The following is a 13,691-nucleotide window of genomic DNA, read 5'->3' on the forward strand; positions in this document are numbered from 1 at the left end:
CCTGGAGGTCTGTACAGACAGGCAGTGACAAGGAAGTGAGGTAGCTGGGCTGAGAGCCAATGAGAGGGCAGAACAGCTAGGCAATAAAAGCCTGGGTAGAGAGGAAGTTGTGGCATTTTGGAAGTTACAGAGCTGGTGAGGTAAGGAGGTTGGTGGCCATTCCTACTTCCTTGGTCTCTAAGGCTTTCACCCCTATATTTGGCTCTGTGTTTTTATTTAATAAAACCACTTAGAAATTCGGCTACACCACAATCAAGGCCAGGGCAGATGGGTCAGTGGGGAAGGCGCTTGGCACCAAGACTGATGCCCTGTGTTCAAGGCTGGACCCACATGGTAAAAAGAGAGGGCCCTCAGTTATACGCAGACCTCCACACACATGTTATGGCATGTCCCCAAGCCACATCTGCACACAGAGAACAAACAAATGAATGGGAAAAAGGAAAGACTAGTTTTGATCTAGATACCAAGAAGAGGTCTTCAACTCAACAGTGGTTAAAGAGAAAGTAACTCAAGTTAGCATCTCTCTAAACTAAAGCTGTTACATTCAGACCACAGCGACCTCATTGCTCAGTCCTTTCAAGGTGGGACCTAATGCTATCCCACCTTGGAGAAGCTAGACACACTGTAGGGAGTCACTGCTCAAGTCATCCACCAAACCGACAGACACGAGATGCTAGGATTAAAGCTCACAGTTCCCACCTAATTATTTGGCTCCCTGAGCTCTCGCTGTGAATCTGCCACAGCTGTCAGACTGACAGATCCACTTGTAAGCTGTCAGCCACTATCACAGGCATTATCTGACAGGGAACAGACACAAGTGAGGTGAAAACTGACTGCTGAAAGGTAGCAGGCTTTTCATCTCCACAAAGTCCCCAAAGTGTCACATAAGTGCCCACAGGAAATTGGCACTAGCAGCCATGGCGAGTACATTAACAAGAAAATCTGTCTTTAGGCAGAAAGAAGTGTGAATCCTAGAGGGTGGAGTGAGCACCACCTCACAAAGTCCCAGCTAGCATAAAACAAGGAACTTAATTACAGCTGCTGACTGCCAGCTTGAAGACCACTGGTAAGCCACTTAACGCAAAGATGAAATACACAGCACAGTGGTCTCCTCGGCTAACAGCGTAGCTTTATGAGCCGCAGATCGACACAGCCTTCTGACAGAAAAAAATATAAAAGACTCCAAAAAGTGAAAAATCGTTCTCCTATGTCTCCCTCTCTGCAAGCCAACTACCCACAGGAGGACACTGGGAGGAGTCTGTTCAATAGTCTTCTGAACACACTAGATTCCTTCAAATACAGAGACATGGGTACATGTTCTTCAAAAGGGCAAGGGAGGGGCATGCCACACAAATACTCCACACCTGGTTTTTTGTTTTTCCAGAAACAGGGTTTCTTTGTGTAGCTTTGTGCCTTTCCTGGAACTCGCTTTGTAGACCATCCTGGCCTCGAACTCACAGAGATCCACCTGCCTCTGCCTCCCAGTGCTGGAATTAAAGGCATGTGCCACCACCGCCCGGCCACACCTGGTTTTTTAAATTCTTAGTAATTTAGGTATCTTCTCATGTCAAAAATTGAGATCTGCCTTGTTTCATGTATTTTTTGTCGTTTGATTTTTTGAGACAGGGTCTCTCACTATGTAGCTTTGGGTGGCCTGGAACTCACTCAGATTCCCCTGCCTGTGCTTCCTGAGTGCTAGGGTTAAAAGTATATGCTACCATGTTTGGCTTTTAGTTTTAAGTGGTTTATTTTTATTACTTTTTTTCCGGTTTTTCTTTTCATTTTGTTTTTCTTTTCGAGACAGGGTTTCTCTGTGTGGCTTTGTGCCTTTCCTGGATCTGGCTCTGTAGACCAGGCTGGCCTCGAACTCACAGAGATCCGCCTGCCTCTGCCTCCCGAGTGCTGGGATTAAAGCGTGAGCCACCACCACTCAGCACTTATTACATGCTTCTCCTAACTTTTATGTGTATGTGGGGGACACTCATGTGGAGGTCAGAGGACAACTTGCAAGAGTCAGCTCTCTCTCTCTACCATGCAGGTTCAGGATATTAAGCTCAAGTCCCCGGCTTGGCACCAGGTGCCTTTACCCACTGAGCCATTTTACTGACCCTGATTTTGGTTCTGTGGCAGGGTCTTGTAGTCCCAGCTGGTCTCACACTCACTGAAATACCCTTGTCATAGACCCCCAGGAATTAAAGGCATGAGCTATGATGTACAGCTTTGATTCATAGAGTCTAAAATTCATTTTTTTGAACCATGTGGTCCAGACTCGCTCCAAGTTCATTCCTCCTGCCTTAATCTCTCTTGTGTTGTCTGTGGGAACGTGCCACAGTACCTGGCGAGGCTCATTTTCTTTTCCTTATCAGGTGTCTACTCTATTACTCTCTGCTGCATGCGCTGAGTCAGGGTCTTTCACCGAACAGGAAGTTTGAAGTTTAGGTCAGATTGGCTGGCCAGCGAGCTCTCGGGATCCACTGTCTCTGCCCTCCAATGGTGGGGTTACAAGAATGTATGCCATGCCTGGCTTTTTATGTGGGTTCTGGAGATTTGGGCTCAGTTCCTCAGGTTCTTGGTGCCATTTCCTTGGCTCCTTGTTGTTGTTTTGGTTTTAATTTCTTGAGACAGTTTCAGAGACTACGCTGTCTTTGGCTGCCCTTTAACTTCTCGCATCCGTCCTTCCTCCGCTTCCTGGGAGCTGAGATTACAAGTAGGGGCCACTAAATACCGCTAAAATGCTTCTCCAGTCTTTCTTAGGAACAAACATCATTTAGTGCTCAGTTAATGGAGGCTGGTAAGCTTCAGATCAAGGCACACACATAGTGCATATACACACATACTCGCAGGCAAACACTCATGCACATAAAATTCTTTATCCCTATTGCTACACTGAAACTAAAGTAAAATAAGCAACTATCTGAAAATTTTAAGTCTCATAGTGAGAACGTGGTAGGGCCCACAGTAGAATGAGCACAATGGAAGAGCTGGATTCCCCGTTATGGGCTCCCACCTTGCTTCCGACAGCCTGGGATTTTGATAAAGGCTCCATAGTCTGTCACCATAGCAACCTATAAAGACAAAATAAAAAATCAATGTTGCACAACCAAGAACCAATCTTTCCTCGTCCTATATTCAACAGAGGATCTCAGGTAATGCAGGCTGGCCTCCAGCTCACTGTGTGGGCAAGGCTGAGCAGGAAGTTAAATGGCATTCTTTCCAGAGCCTTTCATCCCTCCACCTCAAGCAATCACTGTTTTGGTTTCATCACAACAAGACAAAAGGACTCAATAAGATGCCCACTTGCTCTGATGTTCACTAACATTTCAGTATTCACTACATACAAACACTTCAAAACACCCTCACGACTGTACAGGGTTGATATTGTCATTCACATGTGACAGATAATAAGCTGATGCATGGAGAGACTACCCAAGTCCAGAACTCCTGAGTAGCAGCCCTGGAAGCTGAACTCAGTCTAAATCACACAATAGCTGTTCCTGGATCCTTCTCATGATAAAACTGTAAGGGCTAAAGGCAGTGTGACAGCTGTGATGTCTGACATCCTGGTTTCTCCTGGCATCGACTAGGAGTGTGCATGGGAACATCCCGTGTTGCAGGTGAGACAAGAGAGCGTGGGCTTTGCAGTGGAAGGTGTGGCTTCTAACTTTGCCATTTCCTACCTGTGGCCTAAACTCCATTTGTTTCCATTTGCTGCTCTAGGTAGCAAAAGATAAACATCATGTGCCTGGCTCTGGAGTCTAGCACATGTTGTACATTCAACAGTGTATCATTTTTGATAACTTATAATTCAAGGCCATGAAGTACAGAGAGATTAGGGCTGGTAGAATCAAGCTAAGGGCAGAATTGGGGTCCCTGGAGCAGATTCTCCTCCTTCACCAAACATGAGCATTACTCACTTCAATATTAGATGGTATAAATTTTTTTAGAATTTCATTCCCCTCTTTATTTATCATTGTTTATTTCTTATATTTTTAGTGTTTTGTTTCAATACAGGGTCTTACACTGTAGCCCAGGATGACCTGAAATTCATGGCAATCCCTGGGCTCAGACTCCCAAGTGCTGGAGAATGTATGCACAAGCCACTATAACTGGCTTTCTGCGTGTTGCTGTTGTTTTCAGACATGGTCTCACTGTATAGTTCTGGCTGGCCTGGAACTCATTATGTAGATCAGACTGGCCTTAAGTCAGAGATATGCCTGCCTCTGCTTCCCAAGTGCTGGGATTAAAGACATTCACATTTAAAAAGAACGTTTTATTACTTTTATGTGTATAGTATAGATGTTTGTCTGCATGTATGTGAACCATGTGCTTGCAGAGCCCACAGAGGCCAGAAGCAAGTATTGGATCCTGTAGGACTGGGGTTACAGATGATTGTATGACACCATGTGGGTGCTGGGAATCAAACCTGGGTCTTCTGGAAGAGTGGTTAAGAGTGCTCTTAACCACTCACTGAGCCATCTCTCCAGTCTGATGCATTTTTTAAAAAACACTTACTTAGTGTTATGCATACACACACATGAGGACAGCTCACAGAAGCCAGTTTTCTCCTCCCATCAGTTAATTTGAGGGCTCAAACCTAGGTGGTCAGGCTTGGTGGCAAGTGCCATAACCATTGTGTTATCTTGCTGGCCCCTCTCTACTCATTTTTAAATGGGGACATAGGGACAGAATGCCTGAACTAATTCTCTAAGACACACCATGAAGGAATGGTTATAAACCTCAAGTTCTGTACTCCTGAGGTATACAGACAAACAAGCTATGAGAAAGCAGGATCAAAAAGTTCCAAAACAAAACCAAAAACAAACAAGCAAACAAAAAACAGTACAATTATCAGATCATGACAAGGTGGAGCCAGAAGGGCTTTAAGAAAGATATTTAAGGGGCTGGAGAGATGGCCCAGTGTTTAAGAGCAGCTGTTGTTCCCAGCACCCACACAGTGGATGACAACCATCTGTAACTCCAGTTCCTGGAGATCCAGTGCCCTCTTCAGGCCTCCAATGGCACTGCATGCCTGTGGTACTTACACATGCAAACAAAACTCTCTCACACATAAAATAAATATAAATTTTTTTTTTTTTTTTTTTTGAGACAGGGTTTCTCTGTGTAGCTTTGCGCCTTTCCTGGGACTCACTTGGTAGCCCAGGCTGGCCTCGAACTCACAGAGATCCGCCTGCCTCTGCCTCCCGAGTGCTGGGATTAAAGGCGTGCGCCACCACCGCCCGGCCCTAAATATTTTTTAAAAAGGATGATTTTAGATATTAGCTGGTCCATCCAGGCACAGTGGTGCACACCTGCAGATGTACCATGAGGATATGGGGAAAGGAGAACTAGGTATGAGGCAGGAAGATTGCCATGAGTCCCAGTGTATGGGCAGAGTGAAATTCTATCTCAAAAACAAAACAATGAAGACATTAGCTGGTCCAATCCTGTCATTTTTCAAATGAGAGGAGTGAGGACCAGAGATAAAAAGTAATTAACCAAGTTCACAAAACAACTTGTTCTATGTGAAAATGGTCCCCAATGAAGAAGTAGTTCCCTTTTTAAAAAAATAATTTACATTCACTTATTTTAGAAATGAGTGTTTCACCTGATGTATATGCCTGGTGCCCAGACAGGTCAAAGAAGGACACTGGATCACCTGGAACTGGAGTTACAGATGACTATGTACCACCATGTAGGTACCAGAAAAAAAAAAAAAAAAAAAAAAAAAACCTGTGACCTCTGTAAGAGCAGCAAGTGTTCTTAACCGCTGGGCCATCTTTCCAGCCTCAAGACTTTCTATTTTTAATAAAAATAAAAGCAAATGTTTTCCTTCTGACTCACCGAAAGCACTCTGATTGACATTTGCTCTAGGATTCCAAAGAACAGGTTAAGCAGTCTCACACTGTATGACATTATTAAGGAGCACAGTTATCTGAAAAACTTAACAACAGCATCTGGAAGTTAGAGCCCAAGCCACCTTGCTGCTGTAAATTAAAGCAAAATAACTTCTCAGTCCTGAAGCTCCTGGGTCACATTATCGTCTTTAGAGGTAATAACAGACCTTAATTTTGCCTCTCCCAAAAGGAAAGGGTAATGTGCTTCAGAATAGATGCATTCGACTCTCCAGTAAGGAAAAGGCATTCCAGCACCAGGTGTTTCCATTCCTGTCTCCTAGGTGCACTCAGAGTTGAAATGAACAGGATGGCACCTGCCATAGATGAGCATACAGTCTTCCTGGGGTCTCAAGAATAGTCACTCAAATGACTCAGGAGGTAGAAGGGGAAAATTCAGTAATTATCTCAACTGAAACTCAGGCCTTGGGTAAAATTAATTTCCATCTTTGGATAGGAGCCTCCATTGGCCTTGAAACTTGTTCTCTTCATAATGTAAATGATGAGCCTGAGGCTCAGAGTTCCTGGTCCAAAGTTAGAGGGTAGCACATCCAGGCACAGAACAGACATTTTTAAACTTTGCTCCGGTGATATTCCCACCTCGCCAACACTAATTCCTTGCAAGCATGTCTTTGTCTGTGGCAAGTCTAAGACAAACCCTAGCTCCCACTGCTATCCTCACACCCCACCATGTTTAATAGATGCTGGCAGTGAGATCTCAGAGGACGAGAAGCAGTGGATACTGGCTTCTCATCTATTCAGTCTGCACACTGCTACCATCCCTGCTCAGCCCATAAAGAGATGCATCCTAGTTTCTTCAAGGACAACCCGTCCTACCAGCTGGAGGCACAGTCATATTCCAATATTTATACAGCAGCCATGTATGCTAGGTACCAAGCCCGAGTATGAAATAAAAACAGCTTTTAAAATATAGATGCCTAACCTGTTTTTAAAAGAATATGGGTTGCCAAGATAAATCATTACAAGCAGTTAGTGAAGTAAAACTATTAATGTGATAAATGTTATAACAGAAGCAAACACCCTGATCTACCATCTACCTACCGCTGCACTCACTTAAAACAATCTCTCATGCAGCTTCCGGTTCCTCCATATGTTTCAGTGCAATTGTAAAACCCCAGCTAGAACTCGGCAGAGAGCAGACTTAGATTTAGGACTGCAGCTTCATCGTTCATTAATCAATGGGTGGTTACTTAGCTTCTGAGAAGAGTCTACTTAGTCTCTAAAAGGAGTTAGTTTTACGGAGATATTCATAACACAGACGTGTGTGTGTGTGTGTGTGTGTGTGTGTGTGTGTGTGTGTGTATGCATGCATGCATGCATGCATGCATGCGCTCGCTAACACACTTCAAGAGTTCGATCCTTTTTTTTTTAATTTGTTTGTTTGCTTACTTATTTGTTTTTAGATAGGGTCTGACTGTGTAGCTCTAGCTGGTCTAGAGCTTACTAGGTACACCAGACTGGCCTTGAAATCAGAGTTGAGGCTGCCTCTACCTCCCAAATGCTGGATGAAAGGTTGAGACACTACACCTGGCCATTGTTTTCAATCTTAATGTAACTGGTTCTCCATGTAAATATTAGCTGATAAACTCACTCTGTAGACAGGTTGACCTCAAACTCAGAGATCCACCTGCTCCTGCCTCCCTGGGATTAAAGGTGTGCACTACCACGCCTGGCTTGTTTTCTCTTTTAATTGGTTTGTTCAAGACAGACTCTCACTTTGTAGCCCAGACTGGCTTGAACAGGATTGGATTCCCTTGCCTGCACTTCTCAAGGGCCAGGATTACAGGCCTGCATAAGTTTGTCTGGATAACATACATGTCCTCTTATGGCACGTGTTGCTGAAAAAGCAATCAGAACTATGATGTTCTTCAGCACTCTGGAGGAAAGGGAAAGGAATCGAAAGTTCACAAGTTCCAAGCTGGCCCAGGTTCCACAGTGATGTCTAGACTGTCTAGTCTATTGTCAACACAGCACAAGCTGCAGTTCTTTGGGAAGAAAATGCCCCCACCAGACTGGCCTATGGGGCATTTTGGGCAGGTGGTCCTGAGTTGTTTAAGAGAGCAGGTGAAGCAAGGCATGGGAAGCAAGGCAAAAGCAGCGTCTTTCCCTGCCTCTGCTTCAGTTCCTATTTCCAGGCTCCTACCTTGAGTTTCTGTCCTGACTTCTCTTATGGGCTGTAATGTGGAAGGTAAGTAAAAGAAACTCTTTCCTCCCCAGGTTGCTTTTGGTCATGGTGTTTATCAAAGCAACAGAAATCCTACGAGACAGAGACCAACCTAGGATACCTAGTGGAGACCCTGTCTCAAAAACAAACAAACAAACAAACAAACAAACAAAAAGAGGTTAGGTGTGGTGATGACAAACGCCTTTAATCCCAGCACCCAGGAGACAGAGACAGGTGGATCTCTGTGAATTTGAGGCCAGCCTGGTCTACGGAGTGAGTTCTAGGCTAGCCAGGACTACAAAGTGAGACCCTGCCTCAAAAAAATTATTTTTTTGAAAAGCTGTGAAGTTCTCTCTTCCCTCAGACCATCCTTCTTAATGGCAACACATAAAAAACACATATTAGGCCAAGTGTAGTAATTCATGCTTGTAATTCCAACATGTGGAAGGCTGATACAGGAGGACTGCTGTGAGTTGAGGCCAAGGCTTGACTACAAAGTAAGTTTGGGACCAGTCTAGGCTACACAGTAAGACCTTGTCTCAAAATCTCAAAATTAACCAAAATCAGGGCTGGCAAACGGCTTAGCAGGGACAGTGCTTGCCACCAACCCTAACCACTTTAGCTGAACTCCTAATCCCCCTGCCTCCGTCTCCTCAGGGCTAAGATTACAGGGTTGCACCACCACTGTTTTTGTGGTGCTGGGGACAGAACTCAAGGGCCTCCTGAATCCTGGGCAAGTGTTCTACCAACTCAGCCACATTCCTAGCTATGATCTGTTTTTGATATCTTATTTTGGGTGCAGTGCATGAACAGATTGGAGAGAGGCTGCAACAGAAGCGGCAAATTCCAGTCAGAGCCAAGCAAGAGATGAAGAGCCTGGACTAAGGGGTGGCAAAGGCATAAATAAGCATGTAGACTAGAGATATAATTAGGACTCCTGGAAGAACTAAAGAGGGAAACTCAAGACCAAGTCAAAGGATGAAATCAAGTATAAGACCAGATTCCTAGCTTTGGCACCAAATGGGTAACAATTCCATCTGCTAAACTGGAAAAAGACTGGTTAAAAACCTATTTTGGCGGGAGGGGGGGCGGAGTTTAAAATCTAAGTTAGAGATGCTTTCAGGCACTGATGAAGGTGTCAAGCACACAGAAGTCTGTAAGGTATAGTGTACCATGGGGCCCAGCGGCCTTCCCATTCGAGAGTTTCATGTGGACAGGAGAATAACCCCAGATGCTTTCCTCCCTCAGGAGGAAAATGTTCTTAATACACTCTACAAGGGAAGTTTCAAAGTGCACAACATACCTCTCCTTGAAAAATAGTATAGAGTGCAGGCAAGTTTTCCATGGTCTCAGGCCTTCCTGAATTCATCCTTAATAGACTATGGCTCCTCCATCTCTCTTCTGCTAAAGCTAATTCAAATGTCCTTTCAGAAAGAAACAACAATTAGAGCGACATCTGTATGCAGAAGAAACGTGGGGCTGGGGACATGGCCCGGTCATTACAGAGCCTGCTGCAGAAGCACGAGGACCCGAGTTCAGATCCCCAGAAAGCCAGGCACAGAGGCACACGTCTGCAACCCTGGGGTAGGGACAGAGAGATCTAAAAGATCACTGACCAGATAGCCTGGCCAAACGGATGAGCTCTAGGTTCAATGGGTGTGGTGGCTTGAATACAAAAGGCCCCACAGGCTCAGGGAGTGGCAGTCAAGGAGGCGTGGCCTTGTCGGAGGAAGTGCGTCACTGGGGGGTTGGGCTTTGAGGCTTCAGAAGCTCAAGCCCGGGCTCAGGGCTCGCTGTCTCTCCTGCTGCCTGCACATCCGAATGTAGAATTCTAAGCCAGGCAATACTGCCTGCCTTTAATCCCAGCACTCAGGAGCCAGAGCCAGGCGGATCTCTGTGAGTTCCAGGCCAGCCTGGTCTACAGAGCAAGATAGGATAGGCACCAAAACTACACAGAGAAACCCTGTCTCGAAAAATTTAAAAAAAGGAAGAAAAAAAAAAAGATGTAGAACTCTCAGCTCCTACTCCAGCACCATGTCTGCCTGCATGCTGCCATGCTTTCCACCATGATGACAATGGGCTAAGCCTCTGAACTATAAGCCAGCCCCAGTTAAATGTTTTCCTTTATAAGAGCTGCCATGGTCACAGTGTCTCTTCACAGCAAAAGAAACCCAAACTAAGATAGTGGGTGACTGTGTCTCAAAAGGTAAAGAGCCCAGAAATGGTGGTAAACACCTTTTTTCTTTTTCTTTTTTAATTTTATTTTTTACTTTTTGGTTTTTCCAGATAGGGTTTCTCTGTGTAGTTTTGGTGCCTGTCCTGGATCTCACTCTGTAGACCAGGCTGGCTTTGAACTCACTGAGATCTGCCTGGCTCTGCCTCCCGAGTGCTGGGATTAAAGTCGTGCGCCACCACCGCCCGGCTTGGTGGCGCATACCTTTAATCCCAGCACTTGGAGGCAGAGCCAGGCGGATCTCTGTGAGCTTGAGGCCAGCCTGGTCTACATAAATGAGTTCCACGATAGCCAAAGATACATAGTGAGACCCAGTCTCTTTTTTTTTTTTTGGATCTGAGGATCAAACCCAGGGCCTTGAGCTTGCTAGGCAAGCACTCTACCACTGAGCTAAATCCCCAACGCCGAGACCCAGTCTCAAACAAAAACAACAAGGTAAGGTAAAGAGTGATCAAAGAGGACAACTAAATTGACCTTTGGCCTCTACACACATTCCCACACATCATGCACACTCACATACACCTTCATGTGAACACACACACACACACACACACACACACACACACACACACACACACACACGGAATAGTGAATGGGGCTGTATATGGAGCTCAGCGGAAGAGATGTTCCGTAACATACAGCATGAGACCGTAAGTTCATCCCCAGAAACACCAAGAAAGAGATGTGCAGACAGTCCATGTATAGTCTCCAAAAAGTAATACCATTAGAACACACCATGTACTGTCCTGTCATCCATATCTCAGCATTCTAATTGTGGGCACTTGGGAACCTGCATGTCCCTTCTTTCTGATTTGTTACTTACCCAAAGTCATTAGGTACTGGAATTTCAGTTTAAGTAGAGGTTTTGTTTGTTTGATTAGTTGGTTAGCTTTTCTGGGATGTTGTCTTTGCTTTAATTTTAAGTTTATTTGTTTTTTTTTTGTTTGTTTGTTTGTTTTTGGTTTTTTCGAGACAGGGTTTCTCTGTGTAGCTTTGCGCCTTTCCTGGAACTCACTTGATAGCCCAGGTTGGCCTCAAACTCACAGAGATCCGCCTGGCTGTGCCTCCCGAGTGCTGGGATTAAAGGCGTGCGCCACCACTGCCCGGCAATTTTAAGTTTATTTGTATCTATTTGTGTATGTGGTGTATGGGCATGCCTATATATTGGTATGTATACCCACATGTGTTCAGGGAGGCCAGAGATGTCAGGTTCCTGTTCTGTCGCTCTCCATCTTACTCCCTTGAGACAGGGTCTCTCACTGAACCTGGAACTAGGCTGGCAGTCAGTAAGCCCCAGTAAAACCCTGTTTCCTCCCCTATAGCACTGGTTTATACAGACAAGTAACATGGCTGGCTTTTCTGTGAGCTCTAGGATTTTGAACACAGGCCCTCATATTTGAACAGAAAATACCCTTACCTGCTGAACCATCTTCCTAGTCCAGCTTTTGGTTTTTGAGACAAAGAGTTTTCCTATGTAGCTCAAGTTGTCCTTGAACTTGTGCATCTACCTCATTGGTGCTGGAATTACAGGCATGTGCTACCATGCTTGGTTTTGTTCAGGGTAGTTTGTTTGTTTGTTTATGATATTAGATATCAGATCTAGAACCCTGCATATGCTAAGCAAGACTTGACCACTGAAGTGCATCCCCCACCACCGTTTTGAAATGTGGCCTCACTACATTGCCCAGGCTACTTCTAGACTCCTGTTGAACTCCTAAGATGGAGCAGTCTTCCCACCTCCCAAATAACTACTACAGAGATGGGCCATCACACCTGGGTGGTTTCATTCTTTGTATCACTACTGCTGTTATTTGTTTGTCAGGGAAAGACTTCTGGAAGAAAGAGTACGTGTGCCTAGATCTGAAAAACAAGAAACGTCTCAGGCCAGTGTGGTAAGGGATGTTTTTAATCGCAGCATTTGGGAAGCAGAGGTAGATCTCTGAGTTTGAGGTCAGCCTGGTCTATAGTAAGCCCTAAGCCAGTCAAGGTTATACAGTGAGACCCTGTCTCAAAAATGAGAGGTTTTTAATTCCAGCACTTGGGAGGCAGAGGCAGGCAGCTCTCTGAATTTGAGGCCAGCCTGGCCTACATAGTGAGCTCCAAGCCAATCAAGGTCATACAGTAAAAAAGGAAAACTCATCTCTTTTTTATTTTATGTATGTGTGTGCAGATGCCACAAAAACTAGAAGAGAGCATCAGATCTCCTGGAACTGGAGTTAAAATTGGTTGTGAACCACCCAATGTGGATGCCGGGAACTGAACCCTGATCCTCTGAAAGAGCATCAAGAGTTCTTAACGGCTAAGCTGTTTCTCCAGCCTCTCTATGTGCTTTTAATTTAAAATATACACCTTTGGGAGCTGGTGAGATGGCTCAGTCATAAAGTGCTTGCCATGCAATTATGAAAACCTGAGTTCCGTCCCCAGCACCCAAGTAAAGAAGCTGGGCACAAATGTGCAGGCTTGTAGTCCCAGCACCCCAGAGGCAGAGACAGGAGGGTCCCTAGGGCCCGGCAGCCAGCAAATCTAGTGGAATCAGTGAGTAGCAAGTTTAGTGAGAAATATTGTCTCAATAAAGTAGAGGGCAATTTAAAAAGACCGCCGATGTCAATCTCTCATCTCCATACATACATATGCATGCACACCTGCACACAAGAGCATAGACACACAAATAGAAATACACAGAATGGAGGTTAATCCGTCCATTCTTGAGAAATGCCTCATAAACAAGTTATTTTTAAGTTTATAGTCTGACTGAATCCCGCCTCTCTTATTTCCCAGCTATGTGGTCTCATCCCCAGACTTTCCCTTCTTCTTGCCCAGCATCCCTTGCCTCACATGCCAGGACAGGTGTTATTAATTTGAACTCTATGGTTCTATTAAGAGACCTTCATTAATCCCTACACTTGAAAAGCTAATTAGTGGAGTATAGAATCTGTAATAGCACTGGGACAGCTAAAATGAGGACAGACATTGTAGTTCCTCTTAATTCTTAGTTCCTTTCCACACAAACTCATGGAAAGAGCGATAGATGAGGAACTAGATCTAAGTTGTTTCTTGCAAAATTAGGCTGTGAGAGTGTGAGGAGGGCTGGAGAGAGTGAGGAGGGCTGGAGAGAGTGTGGAGGGCTGGACAGGAGAGTGAGGAGGGCTGGAGAGTGTGAGGAGGGCTGGAGAGAGTGAGGAGGGGTGGAGAGTGTGAGGAGGGCTGGAGAGTGAGGAGGGCTGGAGAGAGTGAGGAGGGCTGGAGAGAGAGTGAGGAGGGCTGGAGAGTGTGAGGAGGGTTGGAGAGAGTGAGGAGGGCTGGAGAGAGTGAGGAGGGCTGGAGAGAGTGAGGAGGGCTGGAGAGAGTGTGAGGAGGGCTGGAGAGAGTGTGAGGAGGGCTG

At 45.2% G+C, this 13,691-nt stretch overlaps 1 protein-coding gene across 4 annotated transcripts in view; it reads right to left on the bottom strand.

Annotated features, from left to right (window-relative positions):
- Positions 1-13,691, bottom strand: part of Zcchc17 (zinc finger CCHC-type containing 17) — a 50,227-nt gene that overhangs the window by 32,766 nt on the left and 3,770 nt on the right. Inside the window, exons 2-3 of one of the 4 annotated variants that reach the window (XM_006975552.4) lie at positions 9,380-9,500; positions 3,008-3,065 (exon numbers count right to left, since the gene is read on the bottom strand). The exons of 1 other annotated variant lie outside the window; for it this stretch is intronic. In XM_006975552.4, the coding sequence (XP_006975614.1) occupies positions 3,008-3,065; positions 9,380-9,445 (124 nt within the window). In that variant the 5' untranslated portion in view covers positions 9,446-9,500. Of the gene's footprint in view, positions 1-3,007; positions 3,066-9,379; positions 9,501-13,691 lie in introns of those variants that run through there. 2 more of the 4 variants (XM_006975553.4, XM_015994430.3) reach the window with 2 other exon arrangements.

This window comes from Peromyscus maniculatus, chromosome 2, assembly GCF_049852395.1.
Source record: "Peromyscus maniculatus bairdii isolate BWxNUB_F1_BW_parent chromosome 2, HU_Pman_BW_mat_3.1, whole genome shotgun sequence".
Classification (NCBI taxonomy): Eukaryota; Metazoa; Chordata; class Mammalia; order Rodentia; family Cricetidae; genus Peromyscus; species Peromyscus maniculatus.